The following is a 25,864-nucleotide window of genomic DNA, read 5'->3' on the forward strand; positions in this document are numbered from 1 at the left end:
CTGTGTCGAGAAAATCCCCTGGAGAAGGAAATGGCAACCCACTCCAGTACTCTTGCCTAGAAAATTCCATGCATGGAGGAGCTTGGTGAGCTACAGTCTGTGGGGTTAGTGGATAGTTCATATATATTAGTTGTAACCAGATTATTGACAAATATGCTTTGCCCAGCATTCCTATAGTTTGGGTGAAGGCACTGATAACATTATGAAAATTGAGAACTGTTGCAAATTATGGAAATTCGGTGTTATGGAGAAAATATTTGCAATTATGCTTAATTCTGAATTAAGCATTAGAGTTGCTCTAGTCCTTAAGATTTATCGATTCATACTCATTAAAAATGTTAATTGGAATATAATTGGAGAGTTATTTCTACAAAAAATGTTTACTTTCTTAGTCTAGTAATGTAAGAAATGTTGGATGGAGAAAACGAAGATTTGTATCAACGAAGATTTGTATCAAGTTCAAATTATATAAGTGAAAGGTGTACCATAAGGGGCTAACGTAAACAGAATCAAATTTCCCATTTAAGCCTTTAATTATTCAGATTATCAGCAAATGGTTTTAAACTTATGCTAGGCCATGTTTAAAGCACTGAGGATTCAATGATGAGCAAGACTGTCCCTGCCCTAGAAGAGTTGACAGTCTAGTGGGGAGATAGTCAATAATCTGTAAACAGAGAAGGACTGGGTGCTTATTACCCAGTTCTACCAGGATTAAGCCACTGCAGTAGCTGATGGACAGTGCACTTTGTGCTTCAGAGAGAGTAAATTAAGGTGATAACAGGATGCTCTGTGCTTTGAACAAGCAGGCCCCTTTCATAGCTAGATGTGTATTTCAGGAAGAATTTTAATGAACCCAGATTTCATATTTTCATGTAAAAGCACTAAAATCATTAGCTTGAGATTTCTGTTCCTTGTGACTAGCAGTAATCTTCTTTCAAGACATGTGCTTGACTGTCCATATTCCCTAGCCGAAATGACATTTAGACTGGCTTCTCCCCCATACCCCTTTGGAACAGCGTGTTCAAAGCTACTAAGTGGTTGTCTCATGGGTATAGTCCTCAGTAAGACCCTAACTGAAACAAAACTCATAGCTCTCATGTTTTGCATTTTTGTTTCAGTCAACTAATGAAATAATCTCAGAAAAATATAGAGTGAAAAAACAACTATATTAAGATTTGCAGAGGGTTCTTATTTAGTTTGTTAAAGGATGGGCATGGAATTCTGGGAAATCTTTGTTCTGTTACAGCAAAACACCTTCAAACGTATTTCTAGTCACTCTCTCCCTTTTACCATTTCACTTTTTATTGAATCCATTCCTATAAGGCTTTCTTTCTTACCCTTCCCCAGATGGTGTTCTTGCCAAAGATGACCAGTGACCCCACAAATTCAGATCCAACAGTTACTTCTCGGTTATAACAGCTGCATTTGGCATGGAAGACCTCTTCTTCCTTCTAGAATTTCATTTGTCATGGCCTCCAGGAAACCGCTGTTACATGACTCTCTTCTTTCTTCACTGGTCTCCTTAGAGTCTTTTGGCTGGTCGCTCCTCATTTTTCCTACCATTAAAAGTTGAGGTGTGCCAGGACCCAATCCTTGACTTTGTTTTCTTCTTTACCTACACTCAGTCTTAAGTGGTCTCACCCAACCCCTAGTTTTAAATACCATCTTTACACAGATAACACTCAAAAGTATATCTCCAACTTCTAATTTGAACTCCAGGACTGTATATCCAATTGCCTCCCTCTTCATTTGGGTATCTAATAAGCATCTCAAATTTAACATGACCAAAATGCAACTCTTGATTTCCTACCTCTGTTTCCAAATTCTTCCTCCACTAGTCTTCCCCACCTCAGTAGATGGCAACTGCAGTTTATTAATTAAGTGTTCAAGCTGCTATATTGTTCATCCTTGACTTTTCTTCTCACATCTGTCATCAGATTTAGTTCATCTGTGGACCTGCAGCAAAACTAATCTAGAATCAAACTACCTATCAACAGTTCCACCATAACATTCTGATACAAGCCTTTGCTTAGTCTGTTTTAATCTTAACAGCCTAAATGACCATTTTTTAAATATTTAAAATTTTTTAAATTAATATTTATTTTTTATTGGAGGCAAATTATTTTACAATATTATATTGGTTGGTTTTGCCATACATTGACATGAATCCTCCCCGGGTGTACATGAGTTCCCCTTCCTGAACCTCTCTTCCACCTCCCTCCTCCCTTTATCCTCCCTCTGGGTGATCCCCGCATGCCAGCCCCGAGTAACCTATAACATGCATCGACCCTGAACTGGTGATTCGTTTTACATATGACAACATACATGTTTCAATGCCATTCTCCCAAATCGTCCCACCCTCACCCTCTCCCACAGAGTCCCAAAGACTGTTCTATACATCTGTGTCTCGTTTGCTGTCTCGTATACAGGGTTATCATTTGCATCTTTCTAAATTCCATATATATGCGTTAGTATACTGTATTGGTGTTTTTCTTTCTGGCTTACTTCACTCTATATAATAGCCTTCAGTTTCATCCACCTCATTAGAACTGATTCAAATGTATTCTTTTTAATGGCTGAATAATACTCCATTGTGTATATGTACCAAAGCTTTCTTATCCATTCGTCTGCAGATGGACATCTAGGTTGCTTCCATGTCCTGGCTATTATAAACAGTGCTGCAATGAACATTGGAGTACATGTGTCTCTTTCAATTCTGGTTTCCTCGGTGTGTATGCCCAGGAGTGCGATTGCTGGATCATATGGCAGTTCTATTTCCAGGTTTTGAGGAATCTCCACACTGTTCTCCATAGTGGCTGTACTAGTTTGCATTCCCACCAACAGTGTAAGAGGGTTCCCTTCTCTCCACACCCTCTCCAGCATTTATTGCATGTAGACTTTTGGATAGCAGCCATACTGACTGATGTGAAATGGTATCTCATTGTGGTCTTGATTGGCATCTCTCTGATTATGAGGGATGTTGAGCATTTTTTCATGTGTTTGTTAGCCATCTTTATGTCTTCTTTGGAGAAATGTCTGTTTAGTTCTTTTGCCCATTTTTTGATTGGGTCATTTATTTTTCTGGAATTGAGCTTCAGGAGCTGCTTGTATATTTTGGAGATTAATCCTTTATCAGTTGCTTCATTTGCTATTATTTTCTCCCACTCTGAAGGCTGTCTTTTCACCTTACTTATAGTTTCCTTTGCTGTGCAGAAGCTTTGGATTTTAATTAGGTCCCATTCATTTATTTTTGCTTTTATTTCCAGTATTCTGGGAGGTGGGTCTTGGAGGGTCCTGCTGTGATTTATGTCGGAGAGTGTTTTGCCTACATTCTCCTCTAGGAGTTTTAGAGTTTCTGGTCTTACATTGAGCTCTCTAATCCATTTTGAGTTTATTTTGGTGTATGGTGTTAGGAAGTGTTCTAGTTTCATTCTTTTACAAGTGGCTGTCCAGTTTTCCCAGCACCACTTGTTAAAGAGACTGTCTTTTCTCCATTTTATATTCTTGCCTCCTTTGTCAAAGATAAGGTGTCCATAGGTGCGTGGATTTATCTCTGGGCTTTCTATTTTGTTCCATTGATCTATATTTCTGTCTTTATGCCAGTACCATACTGTCTTGAAGACTGTGGCTTTGTAGTAGAGCCTGAAGTCTGGCAGGTTAATTCCCCCAGTTCCATTTTTCTTCCTCAAGATTGCTTTGGCTATTCGAGGTTTTTTGTATTTCCATACAAATTGTGAGATTATTTGTTCTAGTTCTGTGAAAAATATCGTTGGTAGCTTGATAGGGATTGCATTGAATGTATAAATTACTTTGGGTAGTATACTCATTTTTACAATATTTATTCTTCCAATCCATGAACATGGTATATTTCTCCATCTATTAGTGTCCTCTTTGATTACTTTCAGTAGTGGTTTATAGTTTTCTACGTACAAGTCTTTTGTGTTTCCTTAGGTAGATATATTCCTAAGTATTTAATTCTTTTCGTTGCAACAGTGAATGGAATAGTTTCCTTAATTTCTCTTTCTATTTTCTCATTATTAGTGTATAGGAATGCAAGGGATCTGTGTGTTGATTTTATATCCTGCAACGTTACTGTAATCATTGATTAGCTCTAGTAGTTTTCTGGTAGAGTCTTTAGGGTTTTCTGTGTAGAGGATCATGTCATCAGCGAACAGTGAAAGTTTTACTTCTTCTTTTCCAATTTGTATTCCTTTTATGTCTTTTTCTGCTCCGATTGCTGTGGCCAAAACTTCCAGAACTATGTTGAAGAGTAGTGGTGAGAGTGGGCACCCTTGTCTTGTTCCTGACTTTAGGGCAAATGCTTTCAGTTTTTCACCATTGAGGATAATGTTTGCTGTGGGTTTGTCATATTATGTTTTTTATTATGTTGAGGTATGTCCCTTCTATTCCCACTTTCTGGAGGGATTTTATCATAAATGGATGTTGAATTTTGTTGAAGGCTTTCTCTGCATCTATTGAGATGATCATATGATTTTTATTTTTCAGTTTGTTAATGTGGTGTATTACGTTGACTGATTTGCGGATATTGAAGAATCCTTGCATTCCTGGGATAAAGCCCACTTGGTCATGATGTATGATCTTCTTAATGTGTTGTTGGATTCTGATTGCTAGAATTTTGTTAAGGATTTTTGCATCTGTGTTCATCAGTGATATTGGCCTGTAGTTTTCTTTTTTTGTGGGGTCTTTACCAGGTTTTGGGATTAGGGTGATGGTGGCCTCATAGAATGAGTTTGGAAGTGTCCCTTCCTCAGATATTTTCTGGAAGAGTTTGAGTAGAATAGGTGTTAACTCTTCTCTCAATTTTTGGTAGAATTCAGCTGTGAAGCCATCTGGACCTGGGCTTTTGTTTGCTGGAAGATTCCTGATTACAGCCTCAAGTTCCGTGCTTGTGATGGGTCTGTTCAGATTTTCTATTTCTTCCTGGTTCAGTTTTGGAAAATTGTACTTTTCCAGGAATTTGTCCATTTCTTCCAGGTTATTCATTTTATTGCCATATAATTGCTGATGGTATTCTCTAATAATCCTTTGTATTTCTGTGTTGTCGGTAGTGATCTCTCCATTTTCATTTCTAATTTTATTGATTTGGTTCTTCTCCCTTTGTTTCTTGATGAGTCTGGCTAGTGGTTTGTCAATTTTATTTACCTTCTCAAAGAACCAGCTTTTGGCTTTGTTGATTTTTGCTATGGTCTCTTTTGTTTCTTTTGCATTTATCTCTGCCCGAATTTTTACAATTTCTTTCCTTCTACTGACCCTGGGGTTCTTCATTTCTTCCTTTTCTAGTTGCTTTAGATGTAGAGTTAGGTTATTTAGTTGACTTTTTTGTTGTTTCTTGAGGTGTGCCTGTATTGCTATGAACTTCCCCCTTAGCACTGCTTTTACAGAGTCTCAGAGGTTTTGGGTTGTTGTGTTTTCATTTTCATTCATTTCTATGCATATTTTGATTTCTCTTTTGATTTCTTCTACGATTTGTTCATTATTCAGCAGCGTGTTGTTCAGCCTCCATATGTTGGCATTTTTAATGGTTTTTCTCCCGTAATTGAGATCTAATCTTACTGCATTGTGGTCAGAAAAGATGCTTGGAATGATTTCAATTTTTTTGAATTTACCAAGGCTAGATTTATGGCCCAGGATGTGATCTATCCTGGAAAAGGTTCCGTGTGCGCTTGAGAAAAAGGTGAAATTCATTGTTTTGGGGTGAAATGTCCTATAGATATCTTTTAGGTCTAACTGGTCTATTGTATCACTTAAAGTTTGTGTTTCCTTGTTAATTTTCTGTTTAGTTGATCTATCCATAGATGTAAGTGGGGTATTAAAATCTCCCACTATTATTGCAATGTTGTTAATTTCCACTTTCATACTTGTTAATAATTGTCTTACATATTGCAGTGCTCCTATGTTAGGTGCATAATATTTATAATTGTTATATCTTCATCTTGGATTGATCCTTTGATCATTATGTAGTTTCCTTCTCTGTCTCTTTTCACAGCCTTTGTTTTAAAGTCTATTTTATCTGATATGAGTATTGCTACTCCTGCTTTCTTTTCGTCTCTGTTTGCATTGAATATGTTTTTCCAGCCCTTCACTTTCAGTCTGTATGTGTCCCTCGTTTTGAGGTGGGTCTCTTGTAGACAACATATATGGGGGTCTTGTTTTTGTATCCATTCAGCCAGCCTTTGTCTTTTGGTTGGGGCATTCAACCCATTTACATTTAAGGTAATTATTGATAAGTACGATCCCGTAGCCATTTTCTTTATTGCTTTGGGTTCGAGTTTATACACCCTTTCTGTGTTTCCTGTCTAGAGAAGGTCCTTTAGCATTTGTTGGAGAGCTGGTTTGGTGATGCTGAATTCTCTCAGCTTTTGCTTGTCTGTAAAGCTTTTGATTTCTCCTTCATATTTGAATGAGATCCTTGCTGGGTACAGTAGTCTGGGCTGTAGGTTATTTTCTTTCACCACTTTAAGTATGTCTTGCCATTCCCTCCTGGCCTGAAGAGTTTCTGTTGAAAGATCAGCTGTTATCCTTATGGGAATCCCCTTGTGTGTTATTTGCTGCTTTTAATATTTGTTCTTTGTGTTTGAGCTTTGTTAATTTGATTAATGTGTCTTGAAGTATTTCGCCTTGGGTTTATCCTGTTGGGGACTCTCTGGGTTTCTTGGACTTGGGTGATTATTTCTTTCCCCATTTTAGGGAAGTTTTCAAATATTATCTCCTCAAGTATTCTCTCATGGTCTTTCTTTTTGTCTTCTTCTTCTGGGACTCCTATGATTCGAATGTTGGAGCGTTTAACATTGTCCCAGAGGTCTCTAATATTGTTCTCATTTCTTTTAATTCGTTTTTCTTTTTTCCTCTCTGTTTCATTTATTTCTACAATTCTATCTTCTAGCTTGCTTATCCTGTCTTCTGCCTCTGTTATTCTGCTGTTTGTTCCCTCCAGAGTGTTTCTGATCTCATCTATTGCATTATTCATTGTAAATTGACTCTTCTTTTTTTTACCTCTAAGTCCTTATTAAACCTTCCTTCCATCTTCTCAATCCTTTTCTCCAGGTTATTTAACTGTAACTCCAGTTTGCTTTCAAGATTTTGAATTATTTTCACCACCAAAATTCAAAATTCTTTATCAGGTAGATTCCTTATATCTTCCTCTTTTGTTTGTGTTGGTGGGCATTTATCTTGTTCCTTTACTTGCTGGGTATTTCTCTGCCTCTTAATCTTGCTTATATTGCTTTTCTTGGGGTGGCCTTTTTCTCTTCTGGCCGTTTGTGGAGTTCTCTTTATTATGTAGTTTCCTTGCTGTGTGTGGGGTTGGACAGGTGACTTGTCAAGGTTCCCTGGTTATGGTAACTTGTGTCGGTGTTCTGGTGGGTGGAGCTGGATTTCTTCTCTCTGGAGTGCAATGAAGTGTCCAGTAATGAGTTATGAGATGTCAGTGGGTTTGCAGTGACTTTGGGCAGCCTGTATATTGAAGCTCAGGGCTAGTTTCCTGTTTTACTGGAGAATTTCGTGGTATGTCTTGCTCTGGAACTTGTTGACCCTTGGGTGGTGCTTGGTTTTAGTGTAGGTATGGAGACGTTTGATGAGCTCCTATTGATTAATGTTCCCTGGAGTCAGGAGTTCTCTGGTGTTCTCAGGATTCGGGCTTAAGCCTCTTGCCTCTGGTTTTTGGTCTTATTCTTGGAGTAGCCTCTAGACTACTCTATTGGTCATTTCCAAGGTGGTTCCCTCTGTTTTAGCTTCTGTTTGCTGGTCTCTTCAGTGTCTAATTTCCACCCTGATACTAGGGGGTGGGTGGACACTTTTTAAGGCTCAGTTGTTCAGTCCTGTTCTGGGAAGGGAGGAACGCTGCAGACAAATATCTCTGGCGTCTGTGGGGAGTGCTCGCAGTGTCTCAGTCACACTGGGTTTGTCCCCGCTCACAGCACGTGTGCTGTCCCAGTCTACACTGCACAGGCTCTAGGTTGCTCTGCCGGGAACTGTCTGAGGCTGGCGCCAGGTGGTATGCACTTCCCAGGTCTGAGTGGCTCAAGTTCAGGTTCTCGGGTACTCCACAAAGGCGCAGACTTGGCTGGGTCTGCGTTTTGTGCCTTCCCCGGTCGGAGCAGCTCAGGTGACCCGGTGTTTGGTGAGTGTGGTCACTGTGACTTATCGCCTCCCCAGTCCCTGCCACTCGGTTTTCTGGGTGTACAACCGGCGCACCTTCTCAGGGGGATATCGACCGGCCCGAGCCCAAGAAGTCCTGATTAGCAACAAGCCTGCCTGCAGTTTGTATCGGATGCCTTTCTGGGGCCGCGGTTGCCCGCTCTGGCTCTGGCTGCCCTCCCTGACTGTCTCGGCAGGGGATGGGGGATGGGTCGACCGCAGCTGGCTCACTCTGCTCAGTCCTTTGTTCTGTGAGCAGGGCTGGCCGAGTCTTAGGTTAGAGCTTTCCGCCTTTTCGTGGGGAAGCTATCCCAAGCTGCTATATTGTTCATCCTTGACTTTTCTTCTCACATCTGTCATCAGATTTAGTTCATCTGTGGACCTGCAGCAAAATTAATCTAGAATCCAACTACCTCTCAACAGTTCCACCATAACATTCTGATACAAGCCTTTGCTTAGTCTGTTTTAATCTTAACAGCCAGAATGACCATTTTTTAAATATTTAAAAAATTTTGTTTAATTATTTTACTGTGCTGGGTCTTCTTTGCTGTGTGGACTTTTCTCTGGTTGTGACAAGTAGGGGATACTCTCTGGCTGTAGTGTATAGACTTCTCACTGCGATGGTTTCTCTTGTTGCAGAGCACAGGCTCTAGGCAAATGGTCTTCAGTAGTTGTATCTGGCTAAGTAACTGAAGCTCTGGGGCCCTAGAGCACAGTAGTTGTGGCGCACAGGCTTAGTTCTTCCTCAGAATGTGGGATCTTCCCAGACCAGGGACCTGTCTCCTGCATTGGCAGCTGGATCCTTTACCACTAAGCCACCAGTTCAGTTCAGTTCAGTCGCTCAGTTGTGTCCGACTCTCCGTGACCCCATGAATCACAGCACGCCAGGCCTCCCTGTCCATCACCAACTCCCGGAGTTCACTCAAACTCATGTCCACAGAGTCGGTGATGCCATCCAGCCATCTAATTCTCGGTCATCCCCTTCTCCTCCCACCCCCAACCCTTCCCAGCATCAGAGTCTTTTCCAGTGAGTCAACCCGTCGCATGAGGTGGCCAAAGTATTGGAGTTTCAGCTTTAGCATCAGTCCTTCCAATGAACACCCAGGATCGATCTCCCTTAGAATGGACTGGTTGGATCTCCTTGCGGTACAAGGGACTCTCAAGAGTCTTCTCCAACACCACAGTTCAAAAGCATCAATTCTTCGGCGATCAGCTTTCTTCACAGTCCAACTCACATCCATATATGACCACGGGAAAAACCATAGCCTTGACTAGACGGACCTTGGTTGGCAAAGTAATGTCTCTGCTTTTTAATATATTATCAAGGTTGATCATAACTTTCCTTCCAAGGAGTAAGCGTCTTTTAATTTCATGGCTGCAATCAGCATCTGCAGTGATTTTGGAGCCCCAAAAAATAAAGTCTAACACTGTTTCCACTGTTTTTCCATTTATTTCCCATGAAGTGATGGGACCAGATGCCATGATCTTTGTTTTCTGAATGTTGAGCCACCAGGGAGGCCCCCAAATAATCATTTTTAAATGAATAATTCCCATGTGTTATTCCTCTGCTTAAAACCTTTCAATGTTTTTCCAGCTCATTCTTAGTCGGCCTTACAGTGACCTATGAGATTCTGTATGATCTGGCTCTTGGCTACCTCCTTGATTACCTCTCTGATCATTTTCCCCAGTCACACCAGCCTTTCTGCTATTGCTCAGTCACACCAATCACAGCCCCCTGCTGTTCTCTCCAAACCGTACAACCATGCCTACAAATAGATGATGCTCAATAATTGTTTGAATAAAGGAATTGACATCCTAGCTGGGGTAGATTAGTGAGTAGACAGTAAGTTACTAGCTCCTTACCTAGTAAATGAGTAAGAAATACATCTGTCTTGCTTATGAAAATCCCTTTGTCTGAGAGCTAAAGAATGAGTTGGAGTCAACTAAGCAGACTTCATTCAATTTCTGTTTTCAGATAAACATTAACAACCTTTAGCGCAGACATTTTTGCAACAACAGCAGAAATGTTATAGGTTCACCCTGTACGTGAAGTTTGTTAAAAATCTGACTCATTCGGTTTTCCCTGGTGGCTCAGTGATAAAGAATTTGTCTGCCAATGCAGGAGATACAAGTTTGATCCCTGATCTGGGAAGATCCCAAATAGTGTGGAGCAGCTAAGCCCATACACCCCAACTATTGAGCCTGTGCTCTAGAACCCAGGAGCCACAACTACTGAGCCCACATGCCACAACCACTGAAACCCGAGCCCTAGAGCCCATGCTTTGCAACAAGAGAAGCCACCACAATGAGAAGTCCATGAACTGCAACTAGACAAAAGCCCATGCAGCAACAAAGACACAGCATAGCCAAAAATAAATAAATACTTTTTTTAAGGTCTGACTCATCATTCATACTCATGAGATTACAAATCAAAATATATCAGTGGAAACTGTAATATTAATATCTATGTGAGTAAAAAATATAAAACGATTAAAATGTATGTGTAATATTTAATCATATGGAAAAATATTCACAATTGGGGGGAGTTACAATGATGTAAAGTGAAATACAGTTTTAAAAAAAAATGTGTACTATAGCTTAGGGAAAACTAGGATTTACATTAAAATATGAGTATCGGTTACTTGTAGGATGGGATTACAGGAAACTTTATTTCCTTTTTTGAAATCTGTCTTTTGGAAATTTTCTCCAATGGAAGTGTATCACTTAAACAAAAGAATAAAAAATATAAAGCATTAATTAGGGTATATTGACCTTGAGAATTCTCTTATTCTAGGTGCCATGAGAGGAAACATTAAAGTTAATGGTAAAGAGGATAAAGGAGGTAAGGAATTGGCTTTGTTGATCTGCCTTTGGTTACCTGATATTATAGAAATAGAGTGAGGAATTTCCTTCTGCTAAATACTCTGGCTGCTATCAAAGATTTCCAAGTATTGTGTCCCTATTCTATTTGCTTTATAATGAGATATGAACTTATATTAATTTTCTGAGTGTCAAACTTTGGAGGTAGTGGAGACTTAGGGCAGATCAGAGAGTAGAGAGTAAGAAGGTAGCACCTTATCTGATTACTGTGTAAGAAATACATGTTTTGTTTATGAGATCCCCCTATTCTAACTCTGTTATTCATTAACATTCTTTCCATATACTTTATGTCCTCTGGATTGTGCTTGGACTCCCCTCACCCTCTCTTTTTGCTGGGCCATTGCACAGTTAACTAAAATGACAAGATTATTGATGAAGTAAATAAATTTGGGGATGGCATTAATTTTATATTGAATAATGTCTAGAGCATTTGGAGTAAATCCAAAATGTCGTTAAATTCCTCAGTTCTCTTCTTGGTATAGTAGCTTCTTGGCCCTAGTAAACCTTAATATCCTGATTTCAACTATCTGAGAGTGAACCAAATTTCCTTACCAGATAAAATGATTATAATTTTTAGTATAGGCTGAATTTTAGGAGTATGTAATTTACTCAGGAATTTAGAAGATTGTGTGCTAAAGATAAGCAACAAAGCTACATCACGATGTATATGTGGGTGACTTAGTGGTTCATAGTTTGTGAGTTAAAGTCAAAGAACTTTGTCTTCTTTTGGGAAGGGTCAGTTTCTCAAAACAAAAGTCATTTATACCCTGTGTCACCATATATAAGGAGCTGTGGAAGTAAAGAAACAGTAATATAACTTAATAGAAGTACACTGCAGTTTAAGGTTTTAATGACCTGTTGCAGACATGAAAACCAGATCCAAAAAGTAGTAACTCAGCTCCTTGACTATTGCATACAATATTTTTTTCTTTTTGCCTCAAGGGTGTCCAATATTGGATCTGATCGCAGTTAGTTCTTTTGAGATCACATCTCCCAATTATCCTAACATTTATCCTAATATGCTGAACTGCACTTGGACTTTTTATTTGATGTCTGGAAATAAAATGAAGGCATTGATTAAAGATTTTATAATGGAAGAATCTTGGAACTGTGAATGGGATTATTTCAATATTTATGATGGACCAGACCAGCAATCAAGATTACTTGGTAAACCGAACCTTCTTAAATGTCCTATGTTGAGTAGCATTCATATTAACATTTATATAATTATCTATGTGGCCAACATGATCTACATTTGCCTTGGGAGCAATATCATTTGCTGTCAGAGACTTTCCATCAGATCGTTCATCAGAATCCTGAATATTATGGAACACAATGGGATGAGCATAAGACCACACTCAATGACTCTTCACCTTTAATTCCAGTTTTTCTTGATTTCAGTGATTCCTATCTCATTTTATCATCAGAGAGCACAGAACTTTTTTTTTTTCCTCAGGAAGTCATATATTTGAAGAGTTTCTATTGCCTAAACTGCATTTTTAGGCAGCTTTTTAAATATTTGTTTACTCAGATTTCATCCTCACAATAAAGGTGGCTCTCTTTAGATCCAAGGTAAATTACAAAAAAAAAAAACAAAGGCCAATTAACTTGAATAACCTTTAGAGATTTATTGACCACATGATGTCTACTGTGTTTGAATGTCAAACAATGTCCTGAGACTGACTCATAGAGAGGGAACTTTTCCAAAGATTTTGTAATTCAAAATTATATCCCATTCTCTAATTTCCAACCAGTTCTGACAATCAGGATGCCATTACAATCCACCTATCACAAAGGACAGGAGAAGAGGTTTGAGGCTATCTTTTTACAAAGATCTTAACCACTCTTGTGATATTCTAGGATTCATAACACCAATAAGCTTAGCAATGTATTTTGAAATTCCAAAGCTACTTAAATTTTTTCTTATCAGTGAATTTGGTTCCTGCCAAGGATTCTAGAGCAATTAGAATATAGACGTGGTGGAGACACAAAATATCCAACTATTAGTTCTCCACAAGATTAATATGAATCATCTATGGTATCAGATCCAGGATTATCTGGTATAATTCTCCAGAATGCCTTTCAACCTAAGACCCTTGGAACACACCTAGAATTGAACAAGTTGGATTTATTACTCATTGTGGAAAAGGAAAACACATATCCTTGAAAACCATGGAGTGTTAATAGGATGGTAGAAAGAACCTATTATAGGATTTGGGGTTTGAATGAGTAATTTTGGAGAAGGTCTAGGGAAGTGGACTTTCTTCAAAATTACCCATTCAAAGCCCAAATCCTAAGTTCTAGGGAAGTGGAAGGGCTTACCAGGTGGGGCAGTGGTAAAGAATCTTCCTGCCAATGCAGGAGATGCAGGTTCAATTGGGAAGGCCAGGAAGATCCCCTGGAGAAGGAAATGGCAACTCACTTACTTCAGTATTCTTGCCTGAGAAATTCCATTGACAGAGTAGCCTGATGGGCTACAATCCATGGGGCTGCAAACAGTCGGACATGACTGAACACACACACACTGAGGAAGTGAACTTTGCTCTAGACTGCTTGCAGGAAGTGGGTGAGAAAGTGGGGAAAACTTATGATTGGGGATCTAGGTTTGACGAGAGTACAGGTAAACCTGTAACTGGTAGAGAAATAGCAAGTCTTCATTTTAGCCGAGAGGTCAGTGTTTGGTGTTTTATTAGTTACAGATGACCTTATTTTGTCTCATCACAGATTCAGAGACAGTCTGATGTTGGTGTCCTGTGAGATTGTTTGTATCTAACTTGAGACCCTGGTTCAGTTGTGAGTGCTGGACCAGTTTCTGGATGTCAGGGCTGCTTTCCTATTTCTCACTCTACTATTTTTCAATGTGGCAACATTATTCATCTTTAAAAGTTCCAATTAATCAAAAATTCATGGGTCAAAACATTAAAAATGTGACAACTCATATTTCTATAATTAGCTTATACAATTCTTTATAAAAGTGAGGCCACTACCATTAGTTTTCTAGTTTATACAGTTTTATTTCATATAATTTTATATATTTACAATAGTTTTAGTTCAGTGAAATATGCAATTTTATAAGCATTGTTAAACTGTTGAACATTGAACCCTCTCCCATCTGGTGAACATTCTCCCATCTGGTGAGAAGATGGGAGCCCAAATATGGATCCCCATTGTCTATACTGTCTCAGTTATCTTTTCTTACTAAATATTTTCTCACCTAAAGATAATTCATTAGTTTCTAGCTACTTTTTAATTATTTCTGAGAATGTAGATGGAATGGTATACAGCCTCCAGATTGGTTTCATTGCAATGGTTTTACAATATATTAATGAACCTCAGTGATCAATGCAAAGAAATAGAGGAAAACAACAGAATAGGAAAAACAAGAAATCTCTTCAAGAAAATTAGAGATTCCAAGGGAACATTTCATGCAAAGATGGGCTCGATAAAGGGAAGAAATGGTAGGGACCTAACAGAAGCAGAAGATGTTAAGAAGAGGTGGCAAGAATACACAGAAGAACTGTACAAAAAAGATCTTCACGAGCAAGATAATCACAATAACGTGATCACTGACCTAGAGCCAGACATCTTGGAATGTGAGGTCAAGTGGGCCTTAGAAAGCATCACTACGAACAAAGCTAGTGGTGGTGATGGAATTCCAGTTGAGCTATTTCAAGTCTTGAAAGATGATGCTGTGAAAGTGCTGCACTCAATATGCCAGCAAATTTGGAAAACTCAGCAGTGGCCACAGGACTGGAAAAGGTCAGTCTTCATTCCAATCCCAAAGAAAGGCAATGCCAAAGAATGCTCAAACTACCGCACAATTGCACTCATCTCACACGCTAGTAAAGTCATGCTCAAAATTCTCCAAGCCAGGCTTCAGCAATATGTGAACCGTGAACTTCCAGATGTTCAAGCAGGTTTTAGAAAAGGCAGAGTCACCAGAGATCAAATTGCCAACATCCGCTAGATCATGGAGAAAGCAAGAGAGTTCCAAAAAAACATCTATTTCTGCTTCATTGACTATGCCAAAGCCTTTGATTGTGTGGATCACAATAAACTGTGGAAAATTCTGAAAGAGATGGGAATCCCAGACCACCTGACCTGCCTCTTGAGAAACCTGTATGCAGGTCAGGAAGGAACAGTTAGAACTGGACATGGAACAACAGACTGGTTCCAAATAGGAAAAGGAGTGCATCAAGGCTGTATATTGTCACCCTGCTTATTTAACTTATATGCAGAGTACATCATGAGGAACACTGGGCTGGAAGAAGCGCAAGCTGGAATCAAGATTGCTGGGAGAAATATCAATAATCTCAGATATGCAGATAACACTACCCTTATGGCAGAAAGTGAAGAGGAACTCAAAAGCCTCTTGATGAAAGTGAAAGAGGAGAGTGAAAAGGTTGGCTTGAAGCTCAACATTCAGAAAACAAAGATCATGGCATCTGGTCCCATCACTTCATGGGAAATAGATGGAAAAACAGTGGAAACCATGTCAGACTTTATTTTTTTGGGCTCCAAAATCACTGCAGATGCTGATTGCAGCCATGAAATTAAAAGACGCTTACTCCTTGGAAGGAAAGTTATGACCAACCTTGATAATATATTAAAAAGCAGAGATATTACTTTGCCAACAAAGGTCTGTCTAGTCAAGGCTATGGTTTTTCCTGTGGTCATGTATGGATGTGAGAGTTGGACTGTGAAGAAAGCTGATCGCCGAAGAATTGATGCTTTTGAACTGTGGTGTTGGAGAAGACTCTTGAGAGTCCCTTGTACCGCAAGGAGATCCAACCAGTCCATTCTAAGGGAGATCGATCCTGGGTGTTCATTGGAAGGACTGATGCTAAAGCTGAAACTCCAATACTTTGGCCACCTCATGCGACGAGTTGACTCACTGGAAAAGACTCTGATGCTGGGAAAGGTTGGGGGCGGGAGGAGAAGGGGACGACCGAGAATGAGATGGCTGGATGGTATCACCGACTCTGTGGACATGAGTTTGAGTGAGCTCAGGGAGTTGGTGGTGGATAGGGAGGCCTGGTGTGCTGTGATTCATGGGGTCGCAGAGAGTCGGACATGACTGAACGACTGAACTGAACTGAACTGAACTGAATGAAAATAATTAGCAAAATTAAGGTTCATCTGGTCTTCATTCTTTCATTTACTCCATAAAGGTAAGATATCAGTAACTAGTTAACACCATATTAAATATACATGTCAGATTAATTCATGACTGAGCATTTTCTAATGTGTTAGACATCTTGAAGACACAATGGTGAACAGTTCAGAAGTGATCATTGCCATCTTCTTTTGAAAAGACATAATAAATTTTAAAAACTAATAGTGTTTAACAATAAGTAATAATCAAATAATTACTGATTGTCAACATGTGTGCTATGCTTAGTTGCTCAGTCATGTCTGACTCTTTGTGACCCCATGGACTGTAGCCTGCCAGGCTCCTTTGTCCATGGGGATTCTCTAGGCAAGAATACTGGATTGGGTTGCCATGACCTACTCCAAGGGATCTTCCCATTCAAGGGATTGAACCCAGGTCTCCTGCATTGCAGGTGGATTCTTTACCATTTGAGCCACCAGGGAAGCCTAAAAATACTGGATTGGGTAGCCTATCCCTTCTCCAGGGGATTTTCCCGACCCAGGAATCGTACCGGGGTCTCCTGCATTGCAGGTGGATTCTTTACCAGCTGAACTACTAGGAAAATCCTATGTCAACATAGTCTGAAGGAAATTAGTTGCAGCAGCAGTATGGAATAATAGTGGATACATAGTTGCTTTAGTTAAGATGGTCATGGAAGGCCTCATTGAAGGGGTGCATTTGAGATCCAAAGAATGACAAGGAAACAGTCAGGCAAAGCCAAGATAGCATGTGCAAAGGTATCTAGTACCTCAGGTCTGACCTTACCTCCTACCATTCTCCTTCTCCTTTACCCAAAACCAGGCACACTGGCTTCTTTATTCTTCCTTGGACTAACTGAACATATTCTTGCTTGGCCCCAACGTGACTTCAAGATTCACTTGCTTAGTTTGTTCAGGTATCTGTCCAGATATTACATAATCTAAGGCCTCTTGTATCACATTGTCTAAATAATCCTCTTACACTTTTCCTTCTTGGCATTAATCATGACCTGGCAACATGTATATTTATTTGTTTAGAATCTGTTTCCCTCCACCAGAATGAAAATATCCTGATGACAGAACTTAGTCTCCTGTTCACTGCTTTATCTCCAATGTCTAAAGTACTACCTGAAAATAAATATTTGATGAAAAAATAAATGGGAAAAAGGCCTTGAATATGGGAATAGTTTGGTAACTTGGGGAACTGTCAAAGATCAGAGTGGCTAGATATTGAGTAAGGACAGACTGGAATGAGGTGAGGTTGTAGAAGATGAAGGTTTTGCCCTCAGATCATGCAGCTCAGGTTATGGTAATGAGTGGACTTTATTCCCATCCAGTGGGAGGTCATTAAAGGTTTTGGACAAGGAACTAATTTGAGAGCTGCTGTGGCTGCCATGTTGGGAGTGGATTTTAGAGTGACAAGTGAATTATTTAAAAAAACAAACCTTTTTATTGTGTATTGCCGGATAACATATTAATGATGTTGTGATAGTTTCAAGTGAACAGTGAAGGGACTCAGCCATATATATGTGTGCTTAGTCGCTCAGTCGTGTCCAACTCTTGCGACCCCATATACTGTAACCTGCCAGGCTCCTGTGTCCATGGGGTTTTCCAGGCAAGAATAGTGGAGTGGGTTGCCATTTCCTACTCCAAGGGATCTTCCCAACCAAGGAATCGAACCCAGGTCTCCTGCATTTCAGGCAGATGCTTTACCGACTGAGCTATAAGGGAAGCCCAACCATACATATACATGTATCCATTCTCCCCCAAACACCCTTACCATCCAGGCTGCATAACATTGAGCAGAGTTCCATGTGCTATACAGTAGATCCTTGTTGGTTATCCATTTTAAATATATCTGTGTGTACATGTCTGTCTCAAACTCCCTCATTATCCCTTGCCCCCTTGTCAGGGTGAATTACACCTGCAGTTATGAGGCTATTATGATAATCTATACCTATGCTGTTCAATATGAGTGCTGTCCAGTATAGTAATCATTCACTACATGTAGCAGTTGAGCACTTGTAGTGTGGCTAATACTACATTCCATTTCATTTTAAAATTTGAATTTAAATAACAGCATGGGTTAGACAGCATAGATATGCTGCTGCCGCTAAGTCACTTCAGTCATGTCTGGCTCTGTGCGACCCCATAGATAGCAGTGTATGGAATGTAGTATTAGCCACACTTCAAGTGTTCAACTGCTACATGTAGTGAACGATTACTATACTGGACAGCACTCATATTGAACTTCCCATCATTGCAGAATGTTCTTTTAGTACTGTTTAGGTAATAGGTAATGTTGACTCTTGAGAGTCCCTTGTACTGCAAGGAGATCCAACCAGTCCATTCTAGAGGAGATCAATCCTGGGTGTTCATTGGAGGGACTGATGCTAAAGCTGAAACTGCAATACTTTGGCCACCTCATGCGACAAGTTGATTCACTGGAAAAGACTCTGATGCTGGGAAAGGTTGGGAGCGGGAGGAGAAGGGGACGACAGAGAATGAGATGGCTAGATGGCATCACCGACTCTATGGACATGAGTTTGGGTGAACTCCGGGAGTTGGTGATGGACAGAGAGGCCTGGTGTGCTGTGATTCATGGGGTCGCAGAGAGTCGGACACGACTGAGCGACTGAACTGAACTGAACTGAATGTTGTCTTGCAAGAGGATGGCAACAAGGGAATGTAAGTAAAATGGACAGATCTGGAGAACTGATAGGCTTTCTTGATGGAATAAATGTGAAACTAGATGTGCAGATCAAGGATGGCTCCTAAGTTTATAGTAGAAAGTTTTCAGAGCTGGTGGCATTTACAGAGATGGGAAATACTAGAGGGAGAAACAGATTTGTGGTGAAAGATCTATTTGGGTCATGTTAAATTTTTAATGCCGTGATACATCTAAGGTTGAGTTGGCAGTAGGGAGCTAGAAGTAGAACTCCTGAAGTTTGGACTTAAGATATAGATTTGAGAGTTATCAGCTTCTCATAAATTTCCTTTAGTTATTCTTTCTCTGACATCATCAATCTCCCCTATCATTCTCATCAGTTTCAAACATATTCTATTATTACCCATAGAACAAGAAAGTTAGCAACAGCCCCATTTCTCTGCTTCCCTTTACAGTAAAATCTCTCACTTTCTTAGAGGGGGTGATGGATATACATAGTTTATGGGATTATGGGTAAGAAGTCATGGAGAGATCAATTATAGCAAGGAAATACTAATAGATTAGGATACATAAAAATGGTAATTTGGGAAGTAGAATGTTTGAAATCAAATTTCAAAAGTCTCAAATGATTCCAAAATTTCAACACAGTGTTTTCAGTAAAGAACTATGACAAAAGAGATAAGGTCCCTTGTATGGTTAAATTTAGTGTTGGTACTGAGCTGGCATTCACTAACTTGGTCTCACGAGTCTTCATTGTAAATATCCAGTCTGTCTGGTTGTTACCCTTGACATACTGGTTATGAAATATCATCTTTGGTCAAGCAACAATTTTAAGGTACATTAACAATTTGGAACACATCCATAGAACATAATGACCAGGATGCTGAAGGGTGTGGACACCTGGGAATATTTATCTTAGAGAAGAGAGAAGACAGAAGGATCACAATTTCTTCTTTTCAAGTATTTATGGAATTTCGATAGACTCTCAGCCATGTATAAAACTTGTTCTGCCTAATAATATCTAATAGTCATTGAATGTTTACCATTATTCATGCATAGTCCTGAGAACTTATAACTCAATCTTCTTAACAGTCCTATGGAGGTAGGTTGTGTTATCCTCATTTTAAATAGAAGGAAACACAAAAATGTTGAGTAACTTGCCTCCGGTAACATAATTAATAAGTAGAGAAAGCTGGTTTAAAGCCCAGACACTCTGATTCAAACATTTATATCCTTGGCCACTCCGTTAACCATATGATTACACTGATGCCTTTTGATTCAACATAAGGAAGAACTGTCAAGCAATTAGAACTGTTTAAAAAGAGAAAATAAATGCTCATAAGTTCCACATAATATCTTCAAATGCAGCTAACATATGTCCAAAGTTATTTTAGAAGGAACTCAGTGCTAGATGAAAGATTAAATTATCACTAGGATTCTACATTTAACCTAGTTCTCTACTTCTCATTCAGCTAACCATCTCAAACCTACACGTTTTGTAAATGTGTTGCCTGTATTTCTACCTAAGCCATTAGCAGCAATACTGTACTAGGCAGAACTGAGGGTGGATCCATTTTCATACCCATCAGATCTTCCCTTCAGGTTAACACTGTATGGTTATTTAATCAGTTGTGAAGCTCCCTAGTCATATAATTATCCACTTACACTTTATATCTGTTCACAGGGACATCATAAGGTACTTTATTAAGTGCTCCACTGAAATCAAAATTCATTAAGTTTATCTCATTCCCCCTAGCCACCATCTAATTAGCTCTTTCCAAAAATTAAATTAGGTTAATTTAATATGGCCTGTTGAGGATCCCATTCTAGTTGCTCATGACCACTGATTCCTTCTTAAAGTGTTCAAAAACCACCTAATAATTTGCTATAAAATTTTGCTGAGGTTGTTTTACTTAGTAAATGTTTATAATGCTTCATAAATATAACTTCATATAATCCCGTATTTTTTTAAATCTAAATTATACAGATGAGAAAATTATGGCAGAGAGGTTAAATAACTTGCCTAGGGCCACATAGCTAATAGAACTAGTCCAGACTAGCAGTTTAACTTTGGAATCTGAGCCTGTAAGGACTAAGCTACACTACTTCACTGATACAAGACTTTGCAAATCCTTTAGCCTCTTTGTTTCTGTCTCCTACCCTTCCCTCTCTGTCAACCCTCAATCTCCGTTTTGAAAAGCAGAGTAACATTTTCCTATTTCCATTATGTTAAAACTTCCAGAGTGTTAGTTGACTTTACACAGATTGTCTTTATCTGACATGGTGCCTCCCGAAAGCTACCCATGACATCCAGTTCACCAAACAGATTCTTCAAGGATAAGAATGATGTAGAGATTAACTTTCTCCTATTCCCCATCTCTCTTTCTCGGATTCCTCAAAAAACATTAAGACAAATCAATAGTGTATCATTTAGTTTGAGAGAGTTTCAACTACAGCTTGTGCAGATAAAGTACAGCAAATGTTCTGTCACTTATCAGGACAATCTTTGTGACAACTTTTGTGTTTCTGTATTAGGAAAGGATCATCATTAGTCTGTATTTGGGCAGACTACATGTCTTAGTTTTAGCTACTATAATAAAAATGCCATAGTTTGGGTAGCTAAAATAATAAGTATTTATTTCTCACAGTTATGAAGACTAGAAGTTCAAGATTTGCTGTCTGGTGAGGGTTTGCTTCCTGGTTCATAGCTATCTTCTTGCTATTTCCCCATAAGACAAAAAAAGGGGCTAGAGAGCTCTCTGGGTTCTCTTTTATAAGGGTTTATAAGGCTCTACCCTCCTGACCAGATCACCCCCAAAGGCCACACCTCCTAATACCATCACACTGGGGATTAGGATTTTCCAATATGAACTTTGAGGGCACACCAACATTTGCTCCATAATGGTATCCCATTACTTCCATTTCTCTGTGCATTTATCTTCATTGAAATGCTTCTTTAAACATCCTTATAATCAAAGATTACCACACAGATTTTATATTGTTTCCATATCAATTGCTAGCCCAGTCTTTTCCCTTTGATCTTTTAAAATCTATACCCTTTTATTGTCTCAATCAAATCATGAATTTCATCCTCAAAATCTTGATCTTACATTATTGATAATCATTCTTTTGTCAAGATTCAAGGGGAATTCAATGTCCCCTCTCTCCTCCCTCTTTTACCCATGTAATTACACAGAAGTATTTTGATTATCGGGTATACCTCACATTGCAGCTCATTTATGTGGCTCCAAGAAAGAATTTGTCTGGATATCCAGTGGTGCTTACCTAACTGTGAATTTGAAAACTGATGAGTCTGTGGGAGAAAGAGGTTTTAAACTGATTTTGGAAGATATGACTCAGAAGCCATCACAGAAAAGCAATATTGGGATCCAACTGCCTATTAATGGTAAGTAATTGTTCTAAAATATCTACTAAAGCAGGTACCATATATGCCTTAAAACAGAACCTGGAGCCCACTGGTTTAGGGATCAGTGGCAATTACTTTAATACTAAAAACAGGATAAACTCATTTCAAACCATTCCTTAAGGACTAAGACTTTGGCAGTTCACATAGATCATGTGAGGTAATAAAGTTAATTGGGATGTGTACATGTCTATATGTGTGTGTGTTGTTTTTAATTAAGAAATAATAAACATGAGAGACAGTGAGTTGCTGCTTAAAAGATCCTGTGGGGCCTTTCAAGCTGAAACAAGAGGAGAGTTCAATGTGTTTCCATGTCTTTGTTTACATATCTCTTCTATAAGTAACTATCTCCTCACCACCACAAAGAGCCCTCAAAATATTTCAAATATATTGACTTTTCTGCATAAAATAGAAACAAATGTACTGATTTTTTCCTACTTAGTCTATCTAATTTTAAGCTAGAGTTTCATTAGTTGAGCTTAAGACTTAACCTAATGAATCTGTTATTAGGAGATTTTCTTGATTAGAGTATAACAGCAGGAAAATTCAAATAATCCACGTGAATGCAAAGTTGTTTTTTTTTTTTTATGACACTCTATCTTAAGATTCCAGGTGGCTCTAGTGGTAAAGAATCCACCTGCCAGTGCCAGAGACTCAAGAGACATGGGTTCGATCCCTGGATTGGAAAGATCCCCTGGAGAAGGAAATGTCAACCTACTCCAGTATTTCTTGCCTGGAGATCCCATGGACAGAGGAGTCTGGCAGGCTACAGTCCATAGGATCACAAAGAGTTGGACACAACTTAGCAACTAAGCAAAAACAATCTTTCTTAGGATAGTGAAATGAATAGGCTCTCCTAAGAGTCCTGAATTTGAGCTCTAGACTAGTGAACCACATTGTCCTATAGGTGTGATTGTTTTCTTTTTTTGGCTGTGCCACAAGGCACGTGGCATCTTAGTTCCCTACCCAGGTAGGGACCAAACCCGTGCACCCTGCAATTGAAGCACAGAATCTTAACCACTGGACCACTAAGAAAGTCCCCTATAGATGTGATTTTTAATTGTTAAAGTCCTACTCACCTAATTGACCCTTCTTCTGTGTCCATTGCTTTTGTTTTTCCATTGCTATATCTTTAAACTGACCCTTTATTCTCACAGTAAAAATATTTAACCTAATTTCTTTTTTAAAGTATTGTAAAATAAGTTGAATACTAATAAAATATTGCTATTATACAGGTATACAAACAGACCAAAAATCTGAGTTACCACATAAAATGTGGATTACCAATGCAATAAAAACATACAGTAATGCAGTGAACTTAATGCATAAAAAAACATGTTTGAGTAAATACCTTTTGTGGGTTTTTTTCCCCTAAAGTCCAGGATAGTCTTAATTTTGAAGAATTTGCATATTTTTAAAGGAAGAGGGAATCCATGTTTTATACATATCTGAAAAGAAAGCAGAAATTGAATAAACAAGTGCAAATCCACTATACTATAATCTTTTTGTTTTAAATAGCTTTCTGGTGTAAAAAATAATCTCAAGTAAAGAATTAACAAGTGAGCATATCTTAGGAGACCTGGGTTCGATCCCTGGGTTGGGAATATATCCTATCACTTCAAAATTATATGGTTATGGAAAAATTTAGTTTTCTTCATATTTAAGGAAATGCTTAACTGTCTCTTGTTACTTTCTGGTAAATTTGTTTTTAAATCTGAGAATGGAGTAAACATATTGCTATAAACTTTCCTTATGGTTTCCCTTTATATATACAACTTATTTTGAATACACAGAGCATAAAATATTTTGATGTGTCTAAATATATGTTCTGGGATAACACAAATGATGCTACAGAAAGAACAGTCTCCAATAATTTCATGATTAAGTGCAACATTTTTATTTCTTTTTTTAAAAAATTGATTTATGTTCCAATTCATCTAAAGATATGTGTATTAATATGAGTATATTAACATGGTGTGTATATTAATACCTTAGTAAACTGTTGATTTTTGCTTATTTAAAAGCATTGGAAGAAAAGATGAGTCTCATCTCTTGCAGATAATGCTAGTTTTGAACTGACAAAAGGAATAAATGCCTTCTGAGATTTAAATAGATATTCATCAATATTGCTATCTAATGTTTTGCTCTTGTTTTTTCTAAGGGCTTATAGTAGAAAACAATACCAGAAGACAGCCAGCTCAAGACTCGTGTGGAATTCCACTTGTTGACCCATTTCTCATTGAAGGGTTTGAGAGGAATACAAATATCTTGCCTGCCGAGGTTGGGGAGCCCAAGGTGGTTGGTGGTCATGCAGCCCCTATGATGTCGTGGCCCTGGCTGGTCAGTCTGCAGCACCAAGGACATCATTACTGTGGAGGTGCTCTGATTGGGAGGCAGTGGGTCCTGACAGCAGCACACTGTAACTTCAGGTGTGTGCCTGCGTGATGGGGGGTTGTGGGATGGGGTGGGTGGTGATAAGGAGCTATTTGCGGGCCCATGGTGGGTGCATTACTTCTCTCCCCACATCATGAGAAATATAAAGCACCAGCTCCCACTGATATAGTCCCCAGGTTACAAATGAATGAATGTATTAGGTTGATGAAACTTTCTGTGCTTCACTAATAAAATTGCTACTAATAGCTTTTAATTCTAAGAGCAGTTTTCTGCTGCTAGGTATAATTTAATTAGTAAGTAACTAACAATACCCTCCGGAGAAGGCAATGGCAAGTCACTCCAGTACAATTGGTAGAAAATCCCATGGATGGAGGAGCCTGGTAGGCTGCAGTCCGTGGGGTCGCTAAGGGTCGGGACTGAGTGACTTCACTTTCACTTTTCACTTTCACACATTGGAGAGGGAAATGGCGACCCACTCCATTGTTCTTGCCTGGAGAATCCCAGGCACGGGGGAGCCTGGTGGGCTTCCGTCTATGGGGTCACACAGAGTCGGACACGACTGAAGTGACTTAGCAGCAGCAGTAGCAGCAACAATACCCTCCCTTCCAACCATAAAAATGGAGACCTCACATTTTTGCATCAGTTTCTCAGCACGGAGTCTAGAGACCAAGGGGTTGCTTATACATGGCCTCCTTTCCTCCTTACTCTCCTATGGATTGTCTGATGGTCATACCCAGTCCAAAATAAATCCGTAAAGTTTGAAAGCATTTCAAGCAACGTCCTTTAAAAAATGAACATTTGTTTTCTTTGATTTTATCTGACTTTTGATCTTAATATGATACAGAGATATCTGAAAACTCCCTCAGAGGAGTCTTAGCTTGATGTTTTTAGTATTATCTCCCAGAAGTAGCGTGACAGCTGATGCTGTTGCACAGTGTCCCATAGCTGAACAAGTAGATACAACATTTTCAATGTCTCTGAAATTGGCTTTACAATAAAAGCATCTAATCAAATAATGTGATTATCATGAGCCTTTGGTGAACTAAAAACTCAATTTCTATACTATCGCCCAACTCTTACTTTTGATACAGATAAATCAGAAGAAGGCATCCTTGTTAAGACAGTTTCAGACTTTCATGTGCTTAAAATTACCTGGGGAGTCTGCTGTAAATGGAATCTTAGAATATTAATTCTGAATTTTGATTTGATGA

General features: G+C 38.9%; 1 protein-coding gene across 1 annotated transcript in view; it reads left to right on the top strand.

The window, feature by feature from the left end:
- The window catches only part of OVCH1 (ovochymase 1), a 116,351-nt gene that overhangs the window by 83,809 nt on the left and 6,678 nt on the right, over positions 1-25,864 (top strand). The window contains exons 20-23 of the mRNA XM_088836725.1: positions 10,952-10,999; positions 11,980-12,204; positions 22,068-22,241; positions 24,421-24,688. Of these exons, the coding sequence (XP_088692851.1) occupies positions 10,952-10,999; positions 11,980-12,204; positions 22,068-22,241; positions 24,421-24,688 (715 nt within the window). The remainder of the gene's footprint in view (positions 1-10,951; positions 11,000-11,979; positions 12,205-22,067; positions 22,242-24,420; positions 24,689-25,864) is intronic.

The sequence above is a fragment of the Moschus berezovskii genome, chromosome 6, assembly GCF_049115385.1.
Source record: "Moschus berezovskii isolate FMDL1 chromosome 6, NW_MosBer_1.0, whole genome shotgun sequence".
Taxonomy (NCBI): domain Eukaryota; kingdom Metazoa; phylum Chordata; class Mammalia; order Artiodactyla; family Moschidae; genus Moschus; species Moschus berezovskii.